The sequence below is a fragment of the Cinclus cinclus genome, chromosome 12, assembly GCF_963662255.1.
Source record: "Cinclus cinclus chromosome 12, bCinCin1.1, whole genome shotgun sequence".
NCBI classification, from domain to species: Eukaryota; Metazoa; Chordata; class Aves; order Passeriformes; family Cinclidae; genus Cinclus; species Cinclus cinclus.
This window is the reverse complement of record NC_085057.1, coordinates 18,701,882-18,729,547: the sequence shown is the minus strand read 5'-3', so window position 1 is coordinate 18,729,547 and position 27,666 is coordinate 18,701,882. Positions and strand designations below refer to the sequence as shown.

At 45.7% G+C, this 27,666-nt stretch overlaps 1 protein-coding gene across 1 annotated transcript in view; it reads left to right on the top strand.

Annotated features, from left to right (window-relative positions):
• Positions 1-27,666, top strand: part of FBLN2 (fibulin 2) — a 63,371-nt gene that overhangs the window by 32,848 nt on the left and 2,857 nt on the right. Inside the window, exons 2-15 of the mRNA XM_062500633.1 lie at positions 2,131-2,242; positions 3,800-3,929; positions 8,138-8,324; positions 9,228-9,434; positions 11,447-11,563; positions 11,988-12,089; positions 13,424-13,564; positions 18,808-18,942; positions 20,061-20,198; positions 20,488-20,631; positions 23,932-24,060; positions 24,537-24,662; positions 25,267-25,383; positions 26,286-26,414. Coding sequence (XP_062356617.1) covers positions 2,131-2,242; positions 3,800-3,929; positions 8,138-8,324; positions 9,228-9,434; positions 11,447-11,563; positions 11,988-12,089; positions 13,424-13,564; positions 18,808-18,942; positions 20,061-20,198; positions 20,488-20,631; positions 23,932-24,060; positions 24,537-24,662; positions 25,267-25,383; positions 26,286-26,414 — 1,914 coding nt within the window. The remainder of the gene's footprint in view (positions 1-2,130; positions 2,243-3,799; positions 3,930-8,137; positions 8,325-9,227; positions 9,435-11,446; positions 11,564-11,987; positions 12,090-13,423; positions 13,565-18,807; positions 18,943-20,060; positions 20,199-20,487; positions 20,632-23,931; positions 24,061-24,536; positions 24,663-25,266; positions 25,384-26,285; positions 26,415-27,666) is intronic.

Here is a 27,666-nt window from a genome sequence, read left to right as displayed (position 1 = left end):
ACAGGGGGAGGAAATCATTTAGTAGCCTTTAACTGTGTGTTTTCCTCAGTTTGAGCTTCAACTAAACTTTTTGAAATACACAGATCCACCCACAGCAGAGTTTTGTAGCTGACTGCTGAAATTCTTAGCATGTAAAAGCTGTGTGGGTATCATGTGGCCATGGAAAACCTGGCTGTGCCCCTGGGTCAGCTTGAGGCCATCCCACTGCTGCTCAGGGCTGTGTCAGGCACTGAGACAACTTTAAAGCACAGGCAGGGAAGAGTTAAAATTATCTGAAAAATGTTTTTCAGAATATTTGAATTTACTTTTAAGTGTCTTTAAAAGACAATACACAATTTTTTGAGGTTAGGCCAAAGTTTGCTGTAGTTCATATCTTCAGACTGATGCAGAGTGATAACTGCTGGTGGCGAGTTTCTGGATTGCAAACAAGTGAGGAAACTGCTGCTGTTCTATAGTGCAGCCTGATGTAAATTGCCTTTTTTTCCTTAGTGAAGAAATCTATACATATCAAATTATCTATTATTAGGTGGGTTGTGAAATTACTTTAGGAAGTATCCAAAATTCACACAGTATATGAAAAAAACTCGGGACTGCAGAGTTCTCAAACAAAATTACTTTGTTTTCCATGAGCAGATGCAAATCTGCTTCTAAATCTGCTAATATCATGGAAGCCCCAAATAAACAAAGCTCTATTTGAATGTTTTAGTATTTCCAAGTGTGTTAAACACAGAGCTGAAAATCTCTGTACCCCTAGAAGCTCTGTGATCCTCAGTCCTGTGCATGTGTTTAGTTGTATATATTTGTTCTTCCTAATGGAGAATTAAAATACCATAAATCCATGCTAATGTCTGTGAGTCCTATTATGAGTTATTCCAGGTTTTAAAAAATTCCTGATGAAGACAAAATGCAGCAGTTTGTTTATTTTATGATAACTTAATTCTGGGTTTAATTATTCATAAGATCACAACAAAAGGCAATGTATTTTGCAAATATGACTGATTAATAGTATGACGCTTCAGTAGAGCAATCTGATATTGAATCTTCAGTGAGAAATTAGTAACTCGCTTTTATTTGAATACTAAATCATGTAGATTACTGCAGTATAGATAGTTAAATTCTGCTCTATTCTCATGTTCCAGCAAGAGCAACAAATGTATTTCAGCACTTGGTAAAATGAATGGACTTTCCACCGAGGGAGTGAATTAAAACTATGTTAAAATTTCACTGTTTTATAGCAGTGTGTTGTAATTATCTGGTACTGGATGTATTTCCTGCCAGTTTAACTGCACAGATCAACCCTCCAATGTCACAGAGCAACTCTTACACCTATTGCAGCTCTCAGGACTCAAGGATATTTTAAGATTGTTAATGTGCTGTATAAAATGAAAGCATTGCATAGTCTGAGGGCCATGTGCAGATTGTTGTGGTGCCAGTGCCCCGGTGTGTGAGCAGGATCTGGGCAGGGTGGGGGGACACTAATGGCTTTGGTCATTAGCCCCCTGCACCTGCGGTGGCCCCAGGTCAGGTTTGGGCTGTTCCTTCCTGAAGGCTTGAAGAGAACAAAGTGCCCTAAGTCTATGCAGTAGACTTATATATAATAAGGTACAGAGGATCCAGCAAAATCCTATCTCACTGCAACCTGCAAGTTTACACCTTCCATGGAAATCCACAAAGAAAAAGGTGGGAACTAGAGCAGCATTTTCCACGTCCATCTCTCTTACTGCATCTTAGTGCCAGTGTTTCACAGCCATGAAACATCTTGGGTGACATCTCCCAAACCCTTTTTATTGTATTTTTAAGCCAGCTGAACCATCTGAAGCTGGGGTACTCCATCTATGCTAACCCAGCCTGTGTAGTGTGGGCACTGTTAGAGCAGCATAATGACTAAATCAACTTGTATCAAGTGGTCAGGCGTGATTTTTCAGGGATTTTGTTCAGAGTTGTCAAATATGGAATTTTCTTCAAACCATTTAAGTCATTTATAGCATTTAAAACTCTTAACTTCCTTCTTCTGTTCCCCCCTGAAAGACATCACCAGTGATCAGTTATGTCAAGATGTTAAGAAGCAGTTATACGAAATCCATTCCATACAAAACAATCTAAAAGAATCTGTGTGTGTGTTTTGTACAGGTTCCACGAAGGAGTTGATTGAGAGCTGCTGTGGAGCTGGCCAGCAGTGGGCTATAGACAACGGGGAGTGCACAGAAATCCCTGTAAGTGGAATGGATGGTGATATTTGCAGGTACGTAAGGTAAAACTGAACATTTTTGGGTTAGCATAAAGAGTAGCCCTTGAGAAGAATGTACTTCGTGGGATGTCCTGGAGACTGGAAACTGTCATTCATTGTCTGAATTATTCATAGACTGGCAATACTCACAGCCAATTAGAAGCCAGGATTTCCCCCTCCATTTGCCAAAAATCTGATCTAAACGAAAGCTTTTTAAGGTTTCTTTTTGTCTCTCCTGAGAGCAGAGCACAGATTTTTGTTTCCCATTTTCTGCCAGTCTGTGGAGTTGCAGTTAAATGGGAAGGCAGAGCTTGGCTTCCCCTGGGCAAGTGCTAAATGCAGTGATCATCCGTGTCAGTGTCAGTGTCATTAAGGGATGTGTTTATGGTCCTCTGTGAGTGGCCCCTGGTTCTGCTGGAGGGGGGACCACACGCCTGACCCTGCTGCTGCAGATGTCAGCAGCACCTGGTCTGGGAGGGAGCCAGGTGTCCTCTGCACAGCAGGAGGACAGAGATGGCTGCAGGACAACGTGGACCCAGCACCCCACGAGCTGCAGTTCATCCCATTCCCTTCTCTCGAGTCTGGAGCAGCCTCTGGGGAGGGATGCAGACAAACTCACTGCAGACTCACATTCTCAAATGATCCTGTCATTTAGAGCAAAACCTTGGCATAATCCCTTTTATCAAATTCAGTATCGCTGCACCTTTCTGAAGTTACTGAGATTTAAATCCTCCCCCTGGGACCTGGTGTGACACAACTGACACATACCAACTGTCTGTGAAGTAAAGGCACATTAGCAATTCCAGCCTCAGCCTAAGTAGGTGCAAATCCAGTACATTAATGAGTTGCACCTGCACATCTGAGGCTGGTTTTAGATTAAAAAGCCAGATCCTAAATGTTTTAGTCCCTGTGAAGCTACTTGGATTTAAAGGAGTAAGAGATTAGGGTTCAGTTGTCTCACTTGTAAAATTTCAGTTGTGTCCCTGTTTTAAAGATTTAAGCCTGCCTATAAACATTATGTCTAAAGAAAACATTTTATGTAAAAAAGTATTCAAGTACGTGGCCTCAGAGCCTGGAAAACAAGGACAAAAACCTGCTGCTGCTACTGGGAGCTATGCCAGTGGGCAGAGCTGGTGACCCTGCCCCTCTCCAGCCCCAGGGCACTCTCTGTGCTGGAGCCCTGCAATTCCTGCAGCTCCCGAGTCTGCTCCAGCTCAGCTCACTACCTAGAGATTGTGAGAAGCAGAATCACAAAATCCCAGAATGGTTTGGGTTGGAAGGACCTTAAAGCTCACCCCATTCCACCCCCTGCCATGGCAGGGACACCTTCCACTGTCCCAGGCTGCTCCAAGCCCCAGTGTCCAACCTGGCCTTGGACACTTCCAGGGATCCAGGGGATAAATATACAAAGTAGATACTAGTTTAAAAAGTAGTTCCTGTTCAGCCAGGATAGTTTCCTGCGCCTGTTGGGGTGTTCCAAGACGGGTAGTTTCGGTGGCTCTGGGATGTTTCCAGGGGGTTTCAGAGAGCCCTGCCCCGGCAGTGTGACAGAGTGGTGACCTGGCCTTGCAGGATTGCCCAGAAGCAGTGCTGCGTGTCCACGGTGAGGGAGAACAGCTGCCTGGCCGGGATGCTCGCTGCCAAGGACGGGGACACGTGTGGCCCCGAGGACGGTGACCCCTGCACCGGCTCCTCCTACAAGGTGAGCTCCTCTGCTGCTTCTGCAGGTGTGCCAGCTGTCCTCACTGCCTGCCTCCAGCAGCATCTGCTCCTGCGTGACTGCGGGGCATCCCAAGGATGAAGTTGCAGGAATGTGGCAGTGAAATGGTGCTGTTTGCATTTCAGTTTGCAGCCCCTTTTAAAACTTCACAGTAATGTTATTTTGAATTGATTTCCATCTCCATTTCGTAGACCTTATTGGCTGTATTGCTTCTGCTTCCCCGCTTTGGAAGGAGCTGAAAAGTCCATTTTAGTTTTTTTATATCTATAGTGTAGAAGAACTTGGAAAATGATAGGGCACAATTTAATTGAAGATATAATGTGAAACCCATTACCGGGCAGTTTGCTTGGCTCCAGTGTTGAATTGTGGCCCCCTTTCCCACTTCCACACAATGCTGAACTAGAGGAACAAGCATTTAGATGATGATGGAAGCTTTTGTTCATAAATAGAGGCAAACCATTAATGTACAGCACAAACCACAAATCCTGAGCCACAGCCTCCGCTTAGATAAATGAGATTTGCTTTGTGAAAACCAGTGGAGCCAAACCAATTTAAAACCAGTTTGAAGATTCAGCAGCTGGCTTGTCCTGTTTTCACCAGAACAGTGCCTTTCAGAATTCATTTCCCTCTGATCATAATTTACATAGCTATAGCTCATCTTAAGTGCAGCTTGGTCGGCTCAGCAGGAACCTGATTAGTTCTGTCTGTTCTTGTGCACCACAGATTCTCACAGGTAATTGTTCACTGGAAAAGCAGAGAACGTGGACATCCACTGCAGGGTTTAAGGTTTAATTAGCTGTGCTGGTATGTCATCTTCAGAGCCACTGTTAATTTGGGTCCCAAGTCTGTCGTTAGAGTAAAAGGAGAATTTGTGCATTTGGGAGAAGACATTAATATGTCTGAAATGTGACAGAATTGTTATTCTGAGATTTTCACCAGGGGTTGTTTGCGTGCCAGGCAGAGCCAGGCTGTAGAGTCAGCTTTATTACACATGCCATTGCCCAGGCAGAGGTGGGGAGGGAGAGCTCCATCATTCCTGGCTGAGCTGAAACCAGTGACAAAATACTCCCATGGAATGGTTCCTCATGCCAGGTCCAATGGGATTTTTCCTTTAAGATAAACCATCTGAGACAGTAAAACTACTGAACGGCTTTGCTCACCTGTTTAGCTCATTTAGCTCTTGAGTCACTGCAGCTACTGCTTGAAAAAAAAATAAATCAATAAATATTGAGACTGTTGAGATTTTGTATTACTTTAGCATTATGGTATGTACTGCTGTAATACAAAATAATCCAACTTCATGCTGCTTTATAATGCTTTGTGTTACAAGAAAGGTTCTCTAGTTTTATTATGGTTAAGCATTGTTTCAGAGGGGATCTGGCAGAAGATGCTGGCAGTCCATAGTGGTGTTTCCTCTGATCAGTCTGCTCTTAGTAAATGCTGTGGCATAAATAAAAAAAAAATTCTCTGGTATGTGGAAAGATTCATTAACTGCCCCAAAACCCAGCAAGATACTTACACTGTTTTACCAAAAGCCAGGGTTTTACCTCCAGGTTACAAAGAGTTGTAGGTCTTCAGGCATTTTAGATGTTTTCACCTCTTGCTTCAAGGTGAATGTGGCAGTGCTGGTTTTGCAGATCCAGGAGTTCAGCCTGTGTTAAATCAACCTGTTTTAACTGTTACTTACTCTAACACAAAAAGCACAGCCTTAGGAATTTTTCCTAGTGGATGGAGACTCCACCATGGTAAATCCAATTATGCAGGATTCCAGCAAAGGAAGTTTTGAGGGGAATGAAGAAAGATGTGAGCCAAAGAGTGGTTCTCAAGGTGGGTTTCTCAATTGCAAGGCAAAAATAGTCATATTTGCTATTAAATCAGTTGTAGAATTCCTGGGGGGTTCAAAAAGCATCTAAAAAAAGGTCAAGGCATTCCAATTGTTGCATTTTAGGAGGAACTTTACAGCGAACAAGTTTTTCCACTGGAAAATTAGACAGTTTTGCTCACCTGGAAAATACGTGAGCCCAAAGATGTATGACTGATTTAATACTCTCTGTCATACATGCACACAGGATAAATTGTGAATCAAACTGTGACTGAAAGATGCCAGGGTCTTCAAGGCAAATATTGCATATTTTACAATGCTTAAGTAAAAGCATGTGTTATCTTGAACTTCCTCTGCTTTGCATATTGAAGGTGACAAAACTGAGCTAAAAGGAAAAAAGTGCAGAAAACTGAAATTTATTTTTTTTCTTCATAAAATTTTGAATTTGAGGGTTCTGGATTTGGGAAGGATTGCAAGAGGAATTTCTTCTAGCATGGCCACAATTCATTATTGCTAGATTATTTTTAATATTTTTTTGAAAATATAATTTAGCCTATTTAGTATGCAAAATAATTCATCCTCTTCAAGCCCCATACTGTAAATTTTCCACAAATGTATTTGGGCGTGTGAAGGGAGCTCCGTATGGCTGTGCATATTTGCAGATGTGAGTAATGTCTGCTGTTTATGATGTTTGGGGATTTCTCAGATTAGGAAGCAGGGCCATAAAACGTGAGCTGCAGCCATCAGTGCTGGCTGACCATGCCAGGCTGTGTGCTGAGTGTGAAATGCTCACAAAACCCCAGTGCTGTCCTGAAAAAAGGGACTCAGCAGAAGAGTTTCTGAGCATTGAGCTGGCAGGGGATGTTTCCCTGCTGGAGACAGGCTCTGAATTAATGGGGATGCCCACCTAGGATTTTTAATGATGAAAAGTGATCCCTCCCCATTTCCATACTCCTCACAACACTGCCTCTCTTATCTACCCTGCTCAGGTCAGGGATCTCCCTCCTGGGAGCTGCTCTGTCCTTGGGCTTTCTTTTGACACAGCTCCTGCTGCCAGCTTGAATCCTGCCCCTCACGTCCTGTGTCTGACACCTTTTCACAGGGTGAATGTTTGAGCAGAATGGAGCACAGATGGTTCCAGTGTCACTGTAAACTCGCAGTGAGTGGATGACTTTCAGAGGAGTTGCACTGGGAAAAAGATTCTGCTTTTCTGTCAGTGGAACAGATGTTTTTATAGCTAAAATACATGAACAAATAAATAAATGAATGAGGGGTGAGAGAACACTTAAATTCAAATGCACAAAGGCCTCTCCAGCTGAGGTGTGACCCCAGTTGTGTCTGGAGCAGACTCCCAGCTCCTTAGCTTCCCTACTTGGGGAGGTACCCACTGTGCACCCACAGCATAGACTTTCCGAGTTTGATATCCTGTATCTGATGCCCTTCTGTGCCCCGACTGTGCAGTAGATTTGTCTGGGACTGAGTAAAGCAGCACACAGTTTTTGTCTGCCACCTGCAGCAGAGCAAACTGCAAGAAGTGGGAGATGAATGTGTCAGCAAAGCTGCTGTTCAGATACTCTGAGGAAGGAAAGAAGAGGCAAGTAACTCATCAAATACAACCTGGCCTCCCTCCAGCCAGTCTCAGCAGGATGCTGTCCAGCACAGCCAGGTAATTAAAGGTCAGAGCAGGTTTGCAGGGCAGCAGTGCAGAGAGGAGAGGCTTTACTGACACCTGACAGGGCTGAGATGCTGCTGACCCTCTTGTCTGCACAAGCTACTTCTAGTTCCTGACACATTGCTTCAAACTGATCCTGTTTTGAGCTCTAATGCAACGAGGTGCAGATCTGTGTTATTTTTGTTAATAAGTTTTGTTCATACTACACACAAGCAAGGCTGTGAGCAAAAGCTGGGAGGAGCTGATCTTCAGGACCACTCCTTCCTGGTGTGTGGAGTTGCTGAAATCACTGGCACAGCCAGACTTTGTGTTTGTTGTGGCTGCAGTTGACCCGTTGGTGCAGAATGGCAAAAACAAGCACAAGTAAAGCCTTGATATTTACAACTGTCAGCGCTCCAAATGCTTTTCCAGATGCTCCACTGCTTAGGAAAGTGCAGATCGGTTCCAGGTGTGTGTGGGCTCATCCCTGAAGCTGTTTTAGATCGCAGAATAGAATTGTTAAGGTGGGAAAAGACCCCTGAGATCATCAAGTGCAGCTGTAAACCCAGCACCACCACCCTGCTCACCACTAAACCATGTTCTCAAGTGTCACATCCACACATTTTTTGAACACTTCCAGGGATGGGGCAGTTTTTTCCGTGGCAGTTTTTTCAGTGTTTCCGCGTGCTGGATGCTGATGTTCCCCTTGTCTTGCAGCAATGCTGTGATTGCTGCAGCCTGGGCCTGCGCCTGAGGAGTGAGGGGAAAACCTGCGAGTCCAACATCAACCTGGGCTACCCCTGCAGCCACGTGCTGCTGTCCTGCTGTGAAGGGGGGGATCACTTCGTGCATCCCGAGATCAAACGGCATCCTGAGCCTTTGCCAACCGTGACCCCTGAGAAGGGTGAGTGTCCACCTGTGACTGAGACACTGCAGACAAGGCTCTGCCTCTCACACACCTCCAGCGGGGTGCTGGAGGGAGCAGCGTCGCAGGAGCACAGCTGCTTTCCTCTAGATCAAGCACCGATTTCCTTGTTCCTAAAGCAAGTTGGAAAAAGCAAAGGACGTGTGGATGTTTCTCGTGCTTAAATATACCCGAGACCTCCCTGAGCAAGGAACTTTGGCTGTGTGTGTTCAAGAAAAGCTGACTGAGAAAATGTCCTGGGGTGACTTTCTGATGCTGAATTGTATCCTCATTCGTCTGTTTAGCCCAGAAATAAGTTTTGCACCTTTAAAACTAAGAAACTCACTTTGGGAATAACTTTGATGTCACAGAAAACTTTGTCAGACTTGGTCGGGAATGGAAGCAGGTGGTGTTCCAGCTTCGGCCAGTGTTTAAAGGCAGTAGGAAGGACAGCCATGTTACTGCTCAGTGCCTCCCAGGCTGCTGCTAATGCTAATAATATAGGAGAAAACAAATTGTGATGTTGGAAAGTTTCCAACCAAGTGGATAACTTACTCTCCTGAAATTTGAAATTCAGATGGGGCTCAGCACGGTACCTTAGTTCAAATTTCAGTGGCAATGGGGTTGTCAGTCATGTGAAAGGTGAGCTTTTCACCTGCCTTGTGGCTGTTTCCCAGTGGCTCTGTAAAATGCCTGTCCCTGCAGCCTTAGGGAAGGAGGAGGTGACCCTCCAGCACAGGGGTGTTACCTCCAAAATGGGTTCCTTCCTTCTTATCCTTGCAGTAAGTGTTTTGGGTAGATCTGACTTTTCTTGTGTGCCCACACACCCTGTTCTGTTCAGTCCCAAAGCCAGAACAGCTGCCAGCAGTGTTCTGCTGTAGTTTCAGAGGTGCTCTGCTGTAGTTTCAGAGAGGGAGGATCACCACGAGGCGCTGTCCATCAGCAGTGAGGCTGAGCTGTCCAACAGCCTGCCTGGAGATGACCTGGATGAGTGTCTGCTCTACGGGGGAGAGCTCTGCCAGCACCTGTGCATCAACACTGTGGGTTCCTACAAGTGCTCGTGTTTCCCGGAGTTCACCCTGCAGGAGGATGGCACCAGCTGCTCTCCAGGTGAGAAAAGGGACATGAAGGGCAGTATATTTATCCTGCACTCATCAACCAAGCTTTTCTTTAGTTTCTCTGCAGCTTCTCTGAGGTATTTTTTTTTAGTGGGTGTTGGTGCATGGACATGTTCTGTAGAAATTGTAAAATGTCAAGAAAAATTGTAATTTAGGAAACTCACTTATGCCTTATTTTTGTGTTTGGTGGTACGGGATAAGAGTGGTGTTTCTAATCGAGAGTGTTTGCACTTTTCAGAAGAGGATTTGTAAAGATCTTTAAAGAAATAACTGTTTTTCTCAGAATAATTTTGTATTTCACAGTTAGGTTTTCTTTAGATAAGTTTAGATAAACTTAACTCAGTTCAGACAGACAGCATTGCTTCCTGAGCTTTGATTTTTATCTAAGATCATTAACATCCTTCAGTGATAACAAACTCCAAGTTTATCTAGTGTGGTGGAAGTCTGGAAAAAAAGTCTATTGTGTTGTAATTGTTTTGATGTGTGGAGTTCCCCAATGGCATGATTTCAAGTCAGATAGCCCAGTAAGTTGAAACCTTGTATTAGTTACAAGTGCTTTGTGTTGTTTAACAAGCAAAGGCAGTGTTTCCATCCAGTGACAGAATTCCTTAGGCTTCTAATCCTCTGTCCAAGCCAAGCAATGAGCATTCTCTGTGTCCTCCTTCTCAGTGTGGTGTTACAGCATTTACCTCAAGACTGCATTTGACTGTTCCTGTGGCAGCTGTCTGCTCTGCTTATATTAAAATTCTGGGAAAGGAACCTAATCCAAAAGAGGCAAAGAAAAGTTCTTATTTTAGCACTGCAAAATTTGGCATGGTTGCTCACCTGGGGCATATTTGTGGTTTTCCTTTGCTGTTCTTCTCCCAGCACTGCCTTGGCCGAAGCTCTGGGTGAAGCATCTTGTGGTGTGGGACGTCATGTTCCTGCAGATGTGCAGGACTGTGGTGCTCAGGGCTGTGCCCAGGGTGCAGAGGGGTTTGCAGAGCTCAGCTGGGGAATTGTGACAGGGGCAGGGACACTGTGGGACCTCAGAGGTGCACGGCAGGGGCCAGGGCAGGGAGGGCTGGTGCTGCCATTGCTGTGGCAGGCTGAGGGAGGGGCAGGGAGGTGGTTGGGAGCCTCAGTGCATTTGTTTGGCTGAACCATATGTGGCACAGTGACCTTTCAGCTCCCCTGTGGCTGTGCACATCTTGGGCATTCCTGGGGAAATCATTCAAGCTTTGCCCCAAAGCCGGTGACTTTGGTTTGTCTCTGTTCCACAGCCTGTTATGCACCTGTGCTGCCTTCATTTATTTCAGAAAATCACTCTTCCTGTACCCCAAACCTACACTGCAGTCACCCTTAGTCATTTAAGGTTGTCACTTGTTTTGGGGCTCACACTTTGCTCCAGGTGACACTTGAACTCACTGGGAACCGAACACATTCCTCTTAAGGGAGAATTTAGCACCATGGACTTAGGCTTCTGCTTGGATGATACTGATAAACTGGGTTACTCTTATTGATGTATCAGAGCTCTTTTTCTCCTGGTGCCTTTAACATTACTGTCTGTTGAAAATATTAGTGGTAGACAGCAGCTGTCACGTTTTCCACTTGGCTGTACAAAAGTCATTCCAAAGTACCTTGTGCTTGTAAAGGTGTTTGTTGTTTGTCTGTGTTGAAATAGGATGGACAGGATAAGGTCAAAGGCTTGTTTTGAGTTTGGGGGTTTTTTCCATTTCTGAATGAAAAATTCATTCATTCACATTTTCCATTTCCTTTTCTGAATGAAAGACAACCACTGTATTTAAAATACTGCAAATGTTTCAAAAGTGAAATTAGCACTTTCTAGTTTATTCAGGTAGTTCAGATATTTTACAGAAGTGATTGTCAGCCAGGCTCTCTGATCTGTATCCGTGATGTTTGTTTCCTCCTCCAAACCATGATGGAGTGGGATGAATGGGATCACCCCTTGCCGTGGGTGTCTGGTGGGGATGGTGCTGTCACTGATCCTCCCTTGCCTTGCAGACCCTGACAAAGGACAGGTGACCAGGCTGGAAGCCGAAGCCACCGTCCCTCCAGTAGCTTCTCCCTCCCAGCCCATCCTCGTGGTGTCCTTGCAGGAAGAGCAGGACAAGTGCAAAGGTATGTTGGAGGTGTCAGCTGCAGAGGAATGTTTAGGGACAGAATAAAACTGGTCTCATCTCTTCTCCAGTCTGATCTCAATAAACAGCTTTAATCTGTTACCGCTGGCCCAAAGCTGAGGAATTGTCAGGGGAAACCAGAGGGAGGAATCTGAGGCTGCTCTCTGCTCCCAGGGTTATTCCCCAGCTGCTTCTCAGGCTGGGGTGGACAGTGCAGCTGTGCAGGGTGGTGTGAGCAGTGCAGGTAGGAGTGGCCAGGTATGAGGGCTGGGAGCAGTGCTCGGGGCTGCCTGGACAGGTTGGTTACAGGCTGATTCCCCTTGCCTGAGCTGGGATTGTGCCTGGCTGACCTGGCAGTGTGGGGCTGCAGCTGATCTGTGCTGGGGGGCCTGTCCTGATGTATTTTGCAATTTTGTGTTGTGCAGATAATGGCCCCTGCAAGCACCTGTGCAACATTGTGGAAGGAGATGCTGTGTGCTCCTGCATGGCTGGGTACACGCTCATGGCTGATGGGGTTTCCTGTGAAGGTGAGTGCTCGGGGTCCCCACAGAGCCATGGTTAAGGTTCCTCACGCCCCTGGGTGTTCCTCGTTTGCAGAACTGGGAATTGCAGTGCCATCAGAGAGACCGTTTGGCAGAAAAAAGCCCAGTTCTGCCTCACAGATACCCCCTGAAGCACAGAGCCGCTGTTACCTGGCGAGGTGGAGACAAGCCTGGGCTGGTGCTTTTTTCCTCTGACATTACAGGCTTTTTTTCAGCCTTTCTGGTTTCTCTTCCCCCTGAGATTCTTCTGCAGGCTCTGCATGCACAGCTGTGGACAGGCAGCATTCCTGCTGGGAGCAGAGCAGCCAGCAGGACACGGGCACCTTTGCTGTGCTGGGGCACCCTCAGAGCATCTGCTCTGCTTGCAAAGTTCCTCTTGCCTTGGAAACCTGAGCTCAGGGAGGCTTTGCAGCTGAGGCAGGATGTGCCATGGGAGCTGGGCCAGCTCCAGGTGTTCACTTGCTGCTGGAGCTCTGGCCTGCCCAGTGATGAGCAGTCAATTCCAAAGCTGTATCATCCCCATCCACATTACAGAAATTTTAAATGGACGTTCCTGAGTAGTGACAAGGGATGTGTTTACCAGGGAGGGTTTGGGGGTCAGAAGCAATGCCCTGTGACATACCTTAATTATAAATCTCTAAGTAAGGGAGCAATAACAGTGAAATGCAAGTAGGAGCTCCCAGTGCTCAGAATTGCTCACAAATGATCCACATCGCTCTTAATCTTAGACCTTATTGAATAACAAATCATTTTCATGAAATTACAGACAGTCTGTGAAGAAAATGGAATTTTAATATCACCAGATGAAATATTCACAGTGCACTGCTTACTCAAGTGTGGTGGAAGCTAATTTGATTAATTAATGTTAGAATCAAAAGGGGCATTTCAAGGCAATCGTTTTCCTACAGGAAATGAAAAAAATTATGTTTGTCAGTGGAAGCAGTCAGTTTAAACGTTGCCAAGGGACATTTATAATCTCTGTTGAAGTCCGCATCTGACGGTGAGGGTGGTGGTGCACCAGAACAGGTTTCTTTCAAGGAATGTACACTATCTCTGTGTGAACGCCTGCCTGTTTTTAAGGGTATTTCTTTCTGGCATGGCAAAAGTACAGGAGTGTGAGCAAGGACTGAATGATCTCCAAGGGTTTATTCCAGCCCTATTTTCAGCGTAACACTGCATGTATTACAGCCTGGTGCTGATGTGGGAGCTCCAGCACACTTCATCTCAGCATCCCCGGCGTGAAAGAAATGTTGTTTCATTTCAGGAGCTGTTCTAATGGAGTTCTGTTTTTCCCTCCTGGCTGCCCCGTGCTGCTGTAGATTTGGATGAGTGCCTCTCAGGTGCTCAGGCTTGTTCCAGCGGACAATTATGTGAGAACACACTGGGATCATTCTCCTGTGTCAGCCCCAGTGGGATGTGTGCAGAGGGCTTTATTCTCAACAGGCATAGGAAATGTGTTGGTAAGACGAGAGGCACACGCCACTCACCGCAGCATCACAGCTCTCCATGCTCTGCAACACCTCCACACCATCCGTGCTCCAGGCTCTCTGGCCATCCCTGCATCCGACATCTCAGAGCCAGGCAGTACAAACACGTGTGCACCATTTGCTCAGCCCTTCACCTCATGAGTTGTGTGCTCTTTGGCTTTTTCCCCAGCCACGCCTTCTCGGGGTGCAGGTCATGTTGTGCAGAAGCCCCAAGCCATAGGTGTGACCTCAGCAGCTCTGGTGGCTGTAAACTGAGCTGAGGGATCAGAGCAGCTGATCTCTCTGCACAGTTCAATGCTGCCAAGTTCCAGACACCACCAAACAACTAAACTTCAGAAATACAGCTCAAGAATCCACGAGAGTGTGGGCAATGGAAAAGATCCATTCCAAAGGGAGGGCATTTTAAAATTCACACGAGTCCTTTGTTAATTCTGGCATGAACTTCTTTGTGTAAAAGTCAAGGATGCATCATAATTCTGCTGGATCACCCCTGCTGTTTGACTTCATGTAAGAAATCAGTCAAGTTTTAAAGTGTATTTATGAGGATTTAATTTGCTTCCAGCATCCAGGGCCTCAGCTTATGTGAAACAGTTTCTTTTTTGGGTACTTTTCTAAAGGCCGGGTTAGGAGGGAGCAGCAGCAGCCTTGCCTGGATAAATGGAGCACCTGGGGACCTCCAGTTCATCCATGAATGCATCAGTGTCCATGACTGTAGTGTCTTGTGTGAATGCAGTGCCCTCTTCACCCCTGTCTCCTCCCTACATTTATAACACTAATTTCTGACCACCACAGCTTTGGTTTTGTTCCTGTCTTTAAAGCTCTGTGATCCCATCTGATTAACAAGCACCGTGTGGCATTTGGGCATAAGCAGGAAACCTTCTGCAGTGTCAGAATCCAGAGAAGAACTGTGACTTACCACGTTTTGGGTGTTCCTTAAATTCTTGACATTGGGTTTTTATTTTTCAGTTATTATTATTTTGAAATCAGAGGTACTGGTAAGAATGGAAAACTAATTAAATTATTTGGTTTCAATGAAATGACTGAGAGAACAGCACTGGAAGGAAGGAGGCCTTTATGAGGCAGCTCAGCCTGAGCTGAGGCTGGTGCTGGAGGTGCCCAGGGTGTGTGTGCCTAGAGCCTGCTGCAGCCACCATACTCCTGTGTGACTCCAGGAACGGCCCCTCTTTGATCTCTGCTCCTGACTCTTGCCACTGAACTCCCAATGTTTTCCCTGGACTGTGCAGGAAGGATGGATCTGTCCTTTTTCACCTCTCCCAGGAGTGTTCTGACACTGAACCAGTGCCTGTGTGTCTGCAGCTTTGGCAGGAGCTGCTGTGGCAGATGCCAGGTGCTTCCTTTGGTTCACGTTCTCCCTCTGCCCTATGACATTAGAACAGTTTTATTATGAATGATACCAGATAAACCTCAGGCACTACTCACGAAAGCAAAGACAGCTCTCATTTGTGAAGCCCTTCTCCCTCACTAAACACCAAACCTCTGTGTTCCTCTAAGGCAGGGCAGTTTTTACAGATATCCTTTTAAATAACCTAAAAAACTTTGGAAATTCTCTTCCTTTTTTTGGTGTGCTCCCCATTCCCATCCAGCTCTGCTCTGTGCGTAGTGCCAGCAGAACATCTGCCATGTTTAACATTTTTTCCTACTTTTGTAGTCCAAGGAGAGAGCCACAGGCATACTGTGGTTTGTGTTTTGCTCGCTGCCTTGTTCTCCTGGGGTATCGTTTTCCAGCGTGACAGCTTTTGTTCTCCACCTTGAGCTATCCCAAACACTAGGAGAAAACCTCTGGTAATTACAGTTTAGCATGGGATTCTAACTTCAGGTGCATTCAGAGGCAGACATCCAGGATTCCCAAAAGCCAGCCATGCACAGAGGAGTCACCAGCTGTTTAAACAGCTCTCACACGGCACCCCTGTATGTCTTTGGGAGCAGAGGCTGAAATGTCTTTGGGCTGGAAGCTCCATGTTCTCCATAGATAAGAGCCAGGCTGAGTGCTGCTTTTCCTGTGACTTTCAGGCGAAGTCGTTCCTACCACCCACTGCTCACTGACTGCTCTGCTCCTGTCTTTGCTGCTCTCACCTCAGTTTCCCTCCTGACAGGGAGCAGGACATGGTGTCTTTACTCCTGGACCCACAGGCTGAGGGGGTGCAAAATAACAAAGTGCCTGGACTGCACAGATGTGTCCCATAAAACAAACAGGACTGAGGCGATTTGAAGAGAAAAAATAACGAGAAACTCCAGATGCAGCACAAGAGAAGTCTCTATTTCACTTTTCTAATAGAAAGTGCATCAAAATGAGTTTTTGATATCAAAGTGCATATTGAAATAAATAGCACTAGGTAAATGTTGATACTCCTCTGCACAAATGCCAGCCCTTGGATGCAACAGATGTGCTCAGCGATGGTGTGTGTGTTGCTGTTTGCAACAACAGATCTGGGGAAAAAAAGAGTTATTACATGATTGCAGTTCATTCTGGGTTTTGCTGACATAAAGTGAGGAATGTTGCTGCCACACACACAGACTTAGTAGATTCCTCAAAAATTGACTGTGTGACTTGTTTTCAGTATAGTACTGAAGTTATTTTTCCTGTTTTTCCTGTTTTTGAAAGTAAATATCATCTTAGCCTCCCTCACAGCCTTAATTGGGTTGGATGAATACCACAGCTGGTCCAGTGTTGGAATTAACTGTGAGACTGAAAACATTACAACATTACTCCTGTTATTCCCAGTGCTCTGTCAGGCATCTGACAGATGACTTGTGGAGTTGGCTTCCAGGACAGGGAGGGAGACGGGCTCCTGGGCACTCTGGAATCTACAGCAAATTTAGGTATTTGTTTAGGAAAACAAACAAAACCAGGCATGTTTGCATGATAAATGACCAGGGGACTGTGGTGGGCTGGTAGCTGGCCTGATGGCACAGCCAGAGGTTCTGACTGACTCTGGGCAGGCAGAGCAGGGCTTTGCATGGCCATGGCTCAGGATTTAAGCCTTGCAGCTCAGCCCAGCTCACCGTCAGGTTTTAGAGCTTGTCAGTGTCTCACGTGCACAAAACTTCCATTGAAAGCAAGAATTCTGCATTGTAATCTGCCAGTTTCCATCACTTGAATGTCCTCAAATGTGTTCCAGCCAGTTCTGCATATTTTTTCAAGTACTCAGAGTTTTGATAATTGAATCAAAAATACAGACAAAACATGAAATCATATTAATTTTTTTCCTCTGTGAAATCACAAATCACTTTTTTAATTCCTGTTACTTAATATTCCACCTGCTGATCATGTAGAATGCCTCCTACCCTCTTTGGTTCGTGTTTCAGACAAACATTTTCTCTTTGACATGGTGCTGGACTGACTCAAGCACATGAGCTGCAGTGTGCTGCTGTCAGTTTGTTTGTGTGAGAGGCCTTTTCGTGGTTTGCAAGAACAGATAATCTCAGATCTGTGGTACAGACAGCAGAAAGTCTTGCAGTGCTTTGGGTACTGTTAAGTGGCCATCCTGTTGGTGCTGTTAAGTGGCTGGTTTTCTCTAAAATAATTTAAAAAAAAATAATTTTAAAAACAAAGTCTAAAGTAGGTGAGAGGGATCTACTACAGCACCTTGTATTCATCTCCCAGCATGTGAGGGGCGTTTGTTACCATCCCAGGATCACTTGTGAAAATACTCCTCACTCTCATGAATAGAAGCTGGGAAAGTGCACAGGCATTAGGGGGACATAACCCTGTAGGAACTTTGGGGCAAGCAAGGGACCTGCTCCTCTCTGGAGATGCTCAAAGTTTGTGTGGGTCAGGTAGAAAGAGATCCAGGGGATGGCCAGCACCATGCTGTGGATTAACCAACTGCTTTACAAAGCAAGTCTGCAGCATGTGGAGAGTAAGCAATGGCAAACGGAGAGAAAGAAAAAACAAAAGTAAAACAGGAATAAGCGAGAAGTGAAATGTAACCAGGCTAATGCAGGTCTTGCAAAACTCAATGCTTAACACCAGTTATGGCAGGGTAGCAAGAACTGAAATTTTTTGGTGCTCCCCCTCATTTCTTTGCTAGAAAACCAGCTGACACATTTTTAAAGACAATAATCTTTTCAAGTGGCTTTTCCTGTTTTCATGCTCCACAGGGGAAGTCATATATCTGATGTACTCATCTGAGAATGAGGTTCTACAGCCAAAATGAAAATCTGATTTAAACAATACTTGCTTTATTGTGTATGTATGAAAACAGCTTCATGCACAGAGCAGCCAGAGGACTGGTAATGGTTCTGGTCACATTTGGCTTTTGTTAGCTCTAGCAATTCCTAGCTTTATATAGAAGTGGGAACATGCGAGGTTTTGTGGAGGTTGGCAAGAAAATTTCTCTTCCCAGTCTCTGCCCCTTTTTGTTGCTTCTAAGTATTTGCTCATCATGCTGTTCTAGCTTTCATTATTAACATAAGCAAAACCTGAATTTGAGATGATTTCATCCAAGCCTATCAAAATGTGTCATTTTAAAGGTGTTTCATATTCCTTCCCTAATTGTACCATGCTCTGCAATCTTGTGTTCAAGTGATTTTTTAAAAGAACTTCTCCACTACTCCACCTGCAGAAATCAAATCTCTTTAAAGCTCTAAATACAAATTTACAAACTTGATTGAGCCATCCGGGTTCCTCTCCATGAGTTCCTGCATATCCAGTCCCAACAATGCATTCCTTAGGGAATAGGTACCAGCATGGTCAGCTCAGCAGGGCAGCCTCAGCTGCCATCCTTGGAGCAGTGCCACCCCAGCACCCCTGTCAGCCTGGCCTGAGGCAGCAGGGCTGGGCAGTGGCCTGGGCTGTGAAAGTCTGAGGAGAGGCAATGGACATTAATCCCCTTCTCATTCCCTTGTCCAGGAGTTCCCCTCCCTTCACCACTGGCGAGCTGTCAGTCCTGTGCCCAGCCTGCCTTTCCTCAGTTCTGTCTGTCCCTGGCCCCAGTGCCTGCACCATCCCCATGGTGTTTGGGAAGAAGGGAGGAGGAGGAAATCCCCCTGTGATTTGTGTCTCTTCAGTTGCTCTGTGCTAACTAAAGACCCTAGGCTACGAACATCTTCCATCAGAGCACTGTAACAAAGCCTGTATTGACTGTCTTTCATTTGAAAGTCTTTCTTTTGAGCTTTCTGCTCCTTCCAAAAGAGCAGAAAGAGGGAGATGCCGTGGCACCCTGTGGGACTGATCTGTTCTCTCTTTCTCACAGACATCAACGAGTGTGTGACAGAGAGACACACCTGCCAGAGGAGAGAGCACTGTGTCAACACCATGGGTTCCTTCCGCTGCCTGCAGGAGCTGAGCTGCCAGCCTGGCCACGAGCTGAAGGACGGGGAGTGTGTGGGTAAGGAAAGTGTTTTTCAGCTCCTACACAAAGGGAAGGGGTTGCAAAGCGTTTTTGTGTTGCTGCCCTGTGATACCAGTACTGCAGCTAAAAAAGGCTGCTCACCATGGAAGTGCTGGGCTTTGCAGGCTCCTCCTGCACATTCACTCATTTGAAATGGTTTCCAGGGATAACTATAAATTACTTAGAACATGGATTAAACCTTCTGAATTAGGGTTTGCCATCTCCCTGATAGAAGAATCCCCCTTAGCTCCTCTGCCTGGCACACCTAATGCTATTTGCTGGTGATTCTAGCAAAAATTCCCAGCCTGAATGGATCACGGGGCTGACAGCCCCATCCTTCCTGCGTTAGAAACTCTGTCAGCATTTATTTACATTTTACATTTACATTTAACCATTTGGAATGGTCACGGGTTTAAGAAGTTATTCTTCATCCCCCTGTCTTGGTCTCTGGAGGTGTCTAACAAAGAAGGGAACATCAGTGCTCACGGCAGCACAGGAGTGTGTAAGAGACACCGGGTCCTGCCGTCAGGGCAAAACTCATTGTTATTTGCACCTAAAAATTTTATGGTTTCCTGACAGCTGAGTAAGAGATGCCTAAGGAAAGAGCTTAGCTTTTGACACAGAACATAAAGTTATAAAATAGAAATTTTCAGAACTCTGTCTTTATAAACAGCTGTCATAAATGAAGCTTGGTTTACTTGAAGAGGCTGTTTTGTCAATGTCCTGTTCTGTTGTCCGATTCTAGAGCATTTCTAACATTTATTACTGATCTAATTTACTTTCTAGCCTTGAAATTAGATTATATACAGGATTATAATGCTTTCAAAATGTTTTACAGTAGCCTGTAAAAAACTGCAGATATTTTGGTATTTGGGGGTTTCAAGAAATGCTGTGAATGAGGCAATAGGGACCTGAACCAAATTTGCTGCAGGATCTGACAAATCCTGAAGTGATGTCCAAGAGCACACACACTTAACCCTCAGATTTCTCATTGGTAATACGTGTCTGTTGAAATATTGCCTCCTAATTTCCTTTCTGGAGGCTGGCTGGCCATGAAGGCCACTGAAAGGTAGAGCTGAACTCACCCCAGTGTGGTGTTTTGGTGTGATGAACAGATATCGACGAATGCGAGAGGGGAACTCACAGCTGCAAAGTGAACTTTGTTTGTCAGAACACAGAGGGGTCCTTCTACTGTGAGTCCAAGCAGCGCTGCATGGATGGGTTCCTACAAGACCCTGAGGGGAACTGTGTGGGTAAGTGTGAGCAGCACAGCCTGTGCCCTGTGCTGCAGAGCTCTCAGGAGTTGGGCATTGGCCCCTTGGATGTGAAGTTTTCCTCAAACCCTGATGCAAACTTCATGTCAACACTGGTGGCCATTTAAAGATGTGAATACTTGCATGTTGAAGCCATTCCCACAGCAGACCTTCATCAGCCTTACCTTTGTAGTGCAAGAAATTGAAGAAAAAGAAGGGACAGTCGAAAGAAAGCAGACCAGAAGGGTTAAATAGCATCTCTCACTGCTCTACTCGTTTTCTTCACCAGATATCAATGAATGCACGTCCCTTCCTGAGCCCTGTAAGCCAGGATTCAACTGCATCAACACCGTGGGGTCCTACACGTGCCAGAGGAACATGCTGAGCTGCAGCAGAGGCTACCACTCCAACGAGGAGGGCACACGCTGTGTTGGTGAGGGCAGGGCAGGGCCTCTCTCAGGGCAAAAATCTGTTTCACTTCTAAAGAGATGTTTGGGGTTACCTCCAGATTCCTAAATGTGTTTGCGGAATGGGAATTTTCTGTCCCTGCAGCTCCGGCATTTATTTGTGCTGCAGGATCCTGAAGTCTGTCATTGCTCCATGGAGTTTCTCTTGGTATGCTCAGCAACTGGTTTTGGCTACAGATGCGATTCACTGGCTTCCACTCTGGAGAGAATGTGTTTCAGTTACTTTTTAAACTCATCCTGTCAGTCAGGACCACAATGCCTTGGTGGTTTTTGTAGTACTTCCCTAGTACTAGAGTGAAGAGTGATCTGCAGCAAACGAGGAATGTTGGGTTTGGTAGCACCAAGTGGATGTTCTTTGTAGGGATGTTCTGTGCATAGTGTTCCCCATTACATCCACTTGTGAGGGTGCTTAGGATAAATTCTCACTGTGTGAAAAGAATTCGAATGAGAATATGAAATATTCATCTAGGCTGGCATGCAGCTTGATCCTAATTTGTATTTGTTCCAGTGTGTTGAGGGTGTTACTGACTCAGAATGGCAGATTTCAGCACTTGTTAGCATTTGTTTGTAAATGAGCACATGAGGCACCGAGGGCTGGGAGGCTCAGTCCCTGGTGCCCAAGGCAAGGCTGGCTGGGTGTTCTCAAAAATCCTGAAATCACAGTGGGGGAAACAAAACAAGAAATAACAAAGCAGCAGCAGTTTGCTTAGTGGTGATACCCCAGTGATTTTCACCTACCTTCACCTGGAATAAAGGAAGGATGACAGATTAACAAAATGTGCTTTGTAGTGCTGTGGGGCGGTGTGTTGAGAGCCATTATATTGGTCATGGTTAGCAACTTGTAGTGCACACCAGTGGTACAGCTAGACCCCATTTCCACTGATACTTCTGCATTTGCCTTCATGCTCTTCATTATCCTCTACCTCCCCTCATGGTTTTACCCCCAGGACTATCCAGACCATGCATGGCCATTGGAAAGGTGGAGAAGTAGCAGATTTGGAAGAAACAGTTCATGTGTGCAACTGAGGAAATTGAGAAAGATTCCAAATACTGTGTTTTGTAAGTTCAGAGCAAAGCCGTGCTGTGTTCTTTGCAGTTGGCCCCGAGCAGCACAGCTGTCCTGGCTGCAGTGCCAGTAGCTTTGCTCTGCATGCCCTGCAGACCAGGGCAGGGGTGCTGTCCCCATCCCTGGACGTGGTCAGGAACGTGTGGGTGTGGCAGTTGGGACCATGGCTTAGTGGTGAATGTGGTGGTGCTGGACCAACAGCTGGACTGGTGATCTTGGAGTACCCTTTTCCAGCCTTAATGATTCTGTGATGTTGTAATGGCTGGGGCGAGTTCTGTTCCTGAATTTCAAATTGATGGCACAGAAAGAATCCAGCTTTTCTCTGCAGTTGTTCCTAAAAAAAAAAGTGACTGTGTGTAAATCCATGAGAGAGGAGGAAATTGCCATTAATCCTCCAGCATCTCTGCTCTAGAGCATAGTGAGATAACACAGTGCACTGTGATTCCTGATGGCCCTCTGTGTCTGCTTTACACCACTGACAAGGCTGTGCAGGAGCAGGCATAAGGAGGCTTCTTTAGCCTGATTTTGGAAAAACATAATTGATGTTAATTGGTGATTTCTCTGCTTTTGCTGTGTGCACTCTGTCCCTGATGCTGGTCTGTGTTGCTTGGTATTTTTAATGGCTTTTTTTGAGTAGGCAGAGAGCACAGAGAAGAAGGAAGAAAAGCATATGGTCCTAATTTCCTCTCTCTGTGATAAAGACCAGTGTCTTTGAGGCATTACAATAGCTAATTACATTCCTGAATCAGATTTATTCACAGTAGTAAAAACATCATCTGCACATGTTTCTTCAGCAGAACAACACTTGTAGGGTTATCTCCTCTGTTTAGAGAATTCATCTGTCTTTAAAATGTTCAGATTTTCTGATTTAGCAAATGAATTATTAAAAACTGCCTCTTAGATTTAGCTGAAAACTGCTTTAAGTGTGAAATACGGCACAGTTCTGATGGTGTAATGCCCTAGAACTAATTGAAGTCTGAATGCAACGGAATACAGAACTTTGGACAAACTTAACAAAATGATTGCACACATGAATTCATTACAACTAAAGATGCTACTTTACAAATTGTTACCTGCACTAGATACTTCCTTGCTTTTGGTGCTACCTCTGGTTAAAAGGAAACGCGGACTCAGTGTTTCAGCAGAAATCTCAGTTCCTGTCAGTAATTCCTGCGTGGTGAGGAGCATTCCCTGCCATCCTTGACCCTGGTGCCAGCAGGGACTGTGTGGGTGCAGCCTTTCCAAGGCTGTTGTTTGATGGGGGACTGCCCAGGAACCCTCTGAAATGATTTAGTGCTCAAATTTATGACTTCAAATAGGGCAGTATGGTGAATTTCCAGCCTTAGAGATCCATCCTAATGATTATTACATGAACAGGGATTTGGGTTGTAAAAGTAGTTGAAGATGTGAACAGTAGGAAAAAAGCAGGATCTGTTGACTTAGGAAGTGGCAGAGCTTGGAATACTTGAAGAAATACACAATTGTGAGGGTTAATCAGACTTTATGATGCTTCTTGTCACAGATGGTAAGAGGGATTTGTTAGATGCTGATGAGCTATTTAGTCATGTAGCAAGTCTTGTAAATCAGCCTGTATTGAAAACTCTCATCTTCCTCCGAGGATGTTTAAATGAGATTGGAAATGATGTGTGTGAGTGAGAAGCAACTAATTTGTTGGTATTGGATTTTGGATGAGAGGCCGTGGGGAGTATCAAAATGGGAGCTGATTGAGAAAATAAAAAAAATCAACATTAGGAAAGAGCAAAAGGTAGACAGCAGGAGCAGACTGAGAGGGCAAGTGGGGATGAAAATAGCAGTTGCTTTAATTGAAGGGATGAGCAGAATTTCTGGCTGGTTCTTGTTTTGCTTTAAATGGCTTGGTGTGATTCATGGAACGGCAGAACATCAGGATGGGGGGTTTAAATGTCATGGTTTGATCAGAATCGGTCTATTTACACCGAAATGCAGAATATACTGGGAGAGCCCCACTGCAAGTCCAGTTACCATTTTCACTTTGGGGGTAATGCTCTGCTTTTCCCAAGTTTGACTCAGCTGCCTCTTAGAAGAGCACGGAGGGAGAAGTTGCTGATCTTTCTCCTGCCCAGTTTCTAATCCTGCTATTCAATGGACCTTTTTGTGTCTCTTTATGAGCACTGATTTTCAGCAGACTGTACTGAAGCAGTTGCCCTGTGTGGTTCTACAGATGTGGACGAGTGCCAGACTGGGGTGCACCGATGTGGAGAGGGGCAGCTGTGCCACAACCTGCCCGGGGGCTATCGCTGTGACTGCAAGACGGGCTATCAGTACGACTCCTTCAGCCGCAGCTGCATCGGTAGGTGGGGCACGGGAGGGGCTGGGAGCTCCCCTGCCTGAGCCCTGCGCCCCGAGGCAGTGCTCAGCACCATTGCAGTCCCAGTTGTGCAGCACAGGGCCTCAGGAAAGGATGGCATCACCTCCAGAGCTGGGTGCAGCACATCCAGAGCTCTGGCGCTCCCAGCTGGGGTTGGTTCAGCTGCAGGTTATCACCTAAAGCCATCTGCAGAGATGGAAACCCCTGGGAGTTTTGCTTCTGGTGCCGTGGGCATTTGTCTGTGTGAAGGCTCCACCACTCTCCTCTCAAAAGCCGTGGCACAGCACTTTGTCTTTCATCCTTCCCATGCACCAGTTGGAGCTGGGAGTCAGACAGCCTCAAACCCCAGGCTGCAGCACTTCACACTCTGCAAATCAGTCTCTTACACTTCCAGAAATACCCTCTGCATGTCGTTAGCTCGTGTCCCTCAGTTGATTGTGTGCTTGTTGTGCTGGCAGACATAAACGAGTGCTGGAACTACCCCGGGCGCCTGTGCCAGCACACCTGTGAGAACACCCCCGGCTCCTACCACTGCACCTGCTCCTCCGGCTTCCGCCTCTCCTACGATGGCAAGCACTGCGAAGGTACCAGCCTCCTTCAGCACGGAGAAGGCATTGCTGTGACAATTAGGGGACTTCAGAGAGGGCATTGTTGAGGCGGAATATAAAGACAGTAACCTTTGTGTGCTCAGATTTGCAGGCACTGGAATTGTCAGATGAGTGTCAACAAGTTTTTCCTTTTTCTTCCTTTCCCCATGAACTTCTTACTTTCCTTTCAGATGATAGGAGAACAGAACAAAGTAAAAACAGGAAACCATTCAAATTTTGATAAAGGTGAAACTTGGTAGTGACCAAACTTACAGAAAAAGATTTTGAGTTGAATGGAAAATATTTGAGATCGCCGTGATTTTTTTTTTTAGGGCAACAATTACATATTTTAGTGAACTGAAACCTATAAAGACTGAAACAAATGTCTGCATGTGTGTTTCCATTGGCATATGGAGAAATGAAATTCAGGTGCAACAGACATGCTCAGGCTTCTTGGCATTCTGCCTAGAGAGCAGAAAAAACAGGGACAAATTAGTCCTTCCTCACTCTGACTGGAAGTAAAGGTTTTCCGGGGCAGGGAAAGGTGGAAGAAACTGTTCTGAAGCACTATGGTCATCTCTGGGTTTGTTTATTGATGCAGATGTGAACGAATGCGATAACAGTCCCTGCAGCCAGGAGTGTGCCAACGTTTATGGTTCCTACCAGTGCTACTGCAGGCAAGGCTTCCAGCTGGCAGAAGATGGGCATTCCTGTAAAGGTAAGGTGCTGCCTCACAAGCTCAGGGTGTGTGTGTTTATCCTCTGCAGAAGAGCTCTCTGACCCTCAGCAGCCCCTGCTGCTGCAGGTGATGCTGCCACAGAGGCTGCATAAGGTCCCTCCAGCTACTGGACAGTGCTGTTCAGTGGGTGGAGCACACCTGTGGGACTGCACAGCCAGGGAGGTTGTTCTGTAATGGTTTCATGGGGACAGAGCTTATAACTGAAGAAATGAAGTGGGAAGATATTCCTGTATTGCATCAATGAACGCCTGCACTGCTGAGTGAAGGTTTGCTTTGCCTGCTACTCGTGGTGAATGAGGAGCAGAGTGATTAGAATGGAGAAAGGAAGGGTTTTACCTCTTCAGCTGAACTTACCAGCACTGACGCACTAGAGAGTCTCTGTTTAAGGAACGGTGAAGAAGCCAACACCTTTCATAGCACAGGGAAACCTGGCAGGAAATCCTAGAAAAATTCATTGCTGAAAGGGTAGTGAGGCCCCAGCACAGTTTGCCCAGAGAGATTCTACATCCCTGGAGTGTTTAAAGCCAGGTTCAGCATGGTCTCGTGGAAGGTGTCCCTGTCCATGGCAGGGGGTGGAATGAGCTTTAAGCTCCCTTCCAACCTAAACCAGTCTGTGATTCTACAATTCTCTCAATTACAGAGGCACCAGAGAGAGAGTTTTTCAAACTCAGATGTGCCCCGCCCTCATTATTCCTTCCCATGAGTGTGTATTACTTGCAGCCAGTATTTCTGGGAGCAGGCTTGTGTTCAGCATTTCAGAAAGCACCAGAGCAATGCCAGACTTCCATGTTTGCCCTCATATTTAGCAATGTATTATCCTGCAGCCTCCATTTGCAGATCTGTGTTTTGTTCTGTTTTGTTTGATTGTGTTCTTTCCACAGATATTGATGAGTGCACGCAGAGCGCCGGCATCCTCTGCACCTTCCGCTGCCTCAACGTGCCTGGCAGCTACCAGTGTGCCTGTCCTGAGCAGGGCTACACCATGGCAGCCAACGGCAGGACCTGCAGAGGTGACAGCACCTGGGGGCTGGGCCATCAGTACCCTTGGAATGAGCTCAGCCATTGCAGCTGCTCAGCCCTGTCTCCGTGTTTTGTCAGTCACTGTTCAAAAGGCAGTCTTCGACAAAGTTGCCAGATAATGGTATCTGCAAAGTCAGTTTTCCTGTGCTAGAAGAAAGTGCTGTGGCAACTCGGCTGTCAGCGTGAGCTAATTGCTTAAATGAATTCCCAAGGAGCCCACTTCATCCTTCAAACTGAGGCACTTGATTACTCACATGAGCTGTGTGTGCACCTTGGCACAGTGCTCAGTGGTTGGGGGTTTTAGAGGTGCCAGATGTAGAAATCTGTGGCTTCTTTTATGACTTACAGTTTTCTCCTCCAGAAAACTGGGAGATTAAATGTTGGAGCTGTAACTGGAATTTGGCCATCCAGCAGTGTCCTAAGCTTAATACTGCTGGCATTAATAAATGTTAGTGAAATGACAAGTACCCTCCCCTCACACACCCCTTTTCTTCATAATCGTGGAGATATCTTCTGGGAGTCTGGTGGTTTTCATCTGGTGTGCAGCTGTGTGGTTCTGAGCTGAACCCCCCTTTCCAAAGGATGCACTGCCTGTGTAACCTGATGGAGGATCTGATTACCTTTAGTACTCTGCACATTCCTGCAGTCCTTACACCACCTGCCAGGCATTTCCTGCCCTTGCTCTTTCAGGAACCCTTCATGGAACTTTGGTTATGTATCTCATGTGCTTGAATTCTGAGTGCTAATAGCAGTGAATTTGCTCTGTGTAAATCATGAGCAGCATGAGCATACTTAATCCTGATGATGGAGCAGTGAAGCAGATTAAATGACAATTAAAATCCTTTTAAAACATTTTAAAATATTTAAAATGTATTTTTTAAGTACGACTGCAGTAATAGCCACATACACTTAAATTCTTAGATAAAAATCACCTTCGGAAAACTGCAGCTGTAACTCCCCTGGATACATCCCCTTGTTTGGAGCTCTGCAGGTCTGTAGTTACAAGTCTGGGCAGGTGTGAGATGTGTCTGAAAACGTGGTCAGAGGAAGGCTGGGTTGGTATTGGCTCTGTTGAATGCAGGGAGATGATCCTGGTTTTCCCCAGCTAAAGATTTGGCTCCATTTGCTCATCATCTGACCAGTTCTGAAGAGTTACTGGTGGAATGTTCCTTGTACCCTTTTTTCAAAAGATGAACTGTATCTCATGGAGTAGTGTCTCAACATATGGATCTTTTTTGCAGA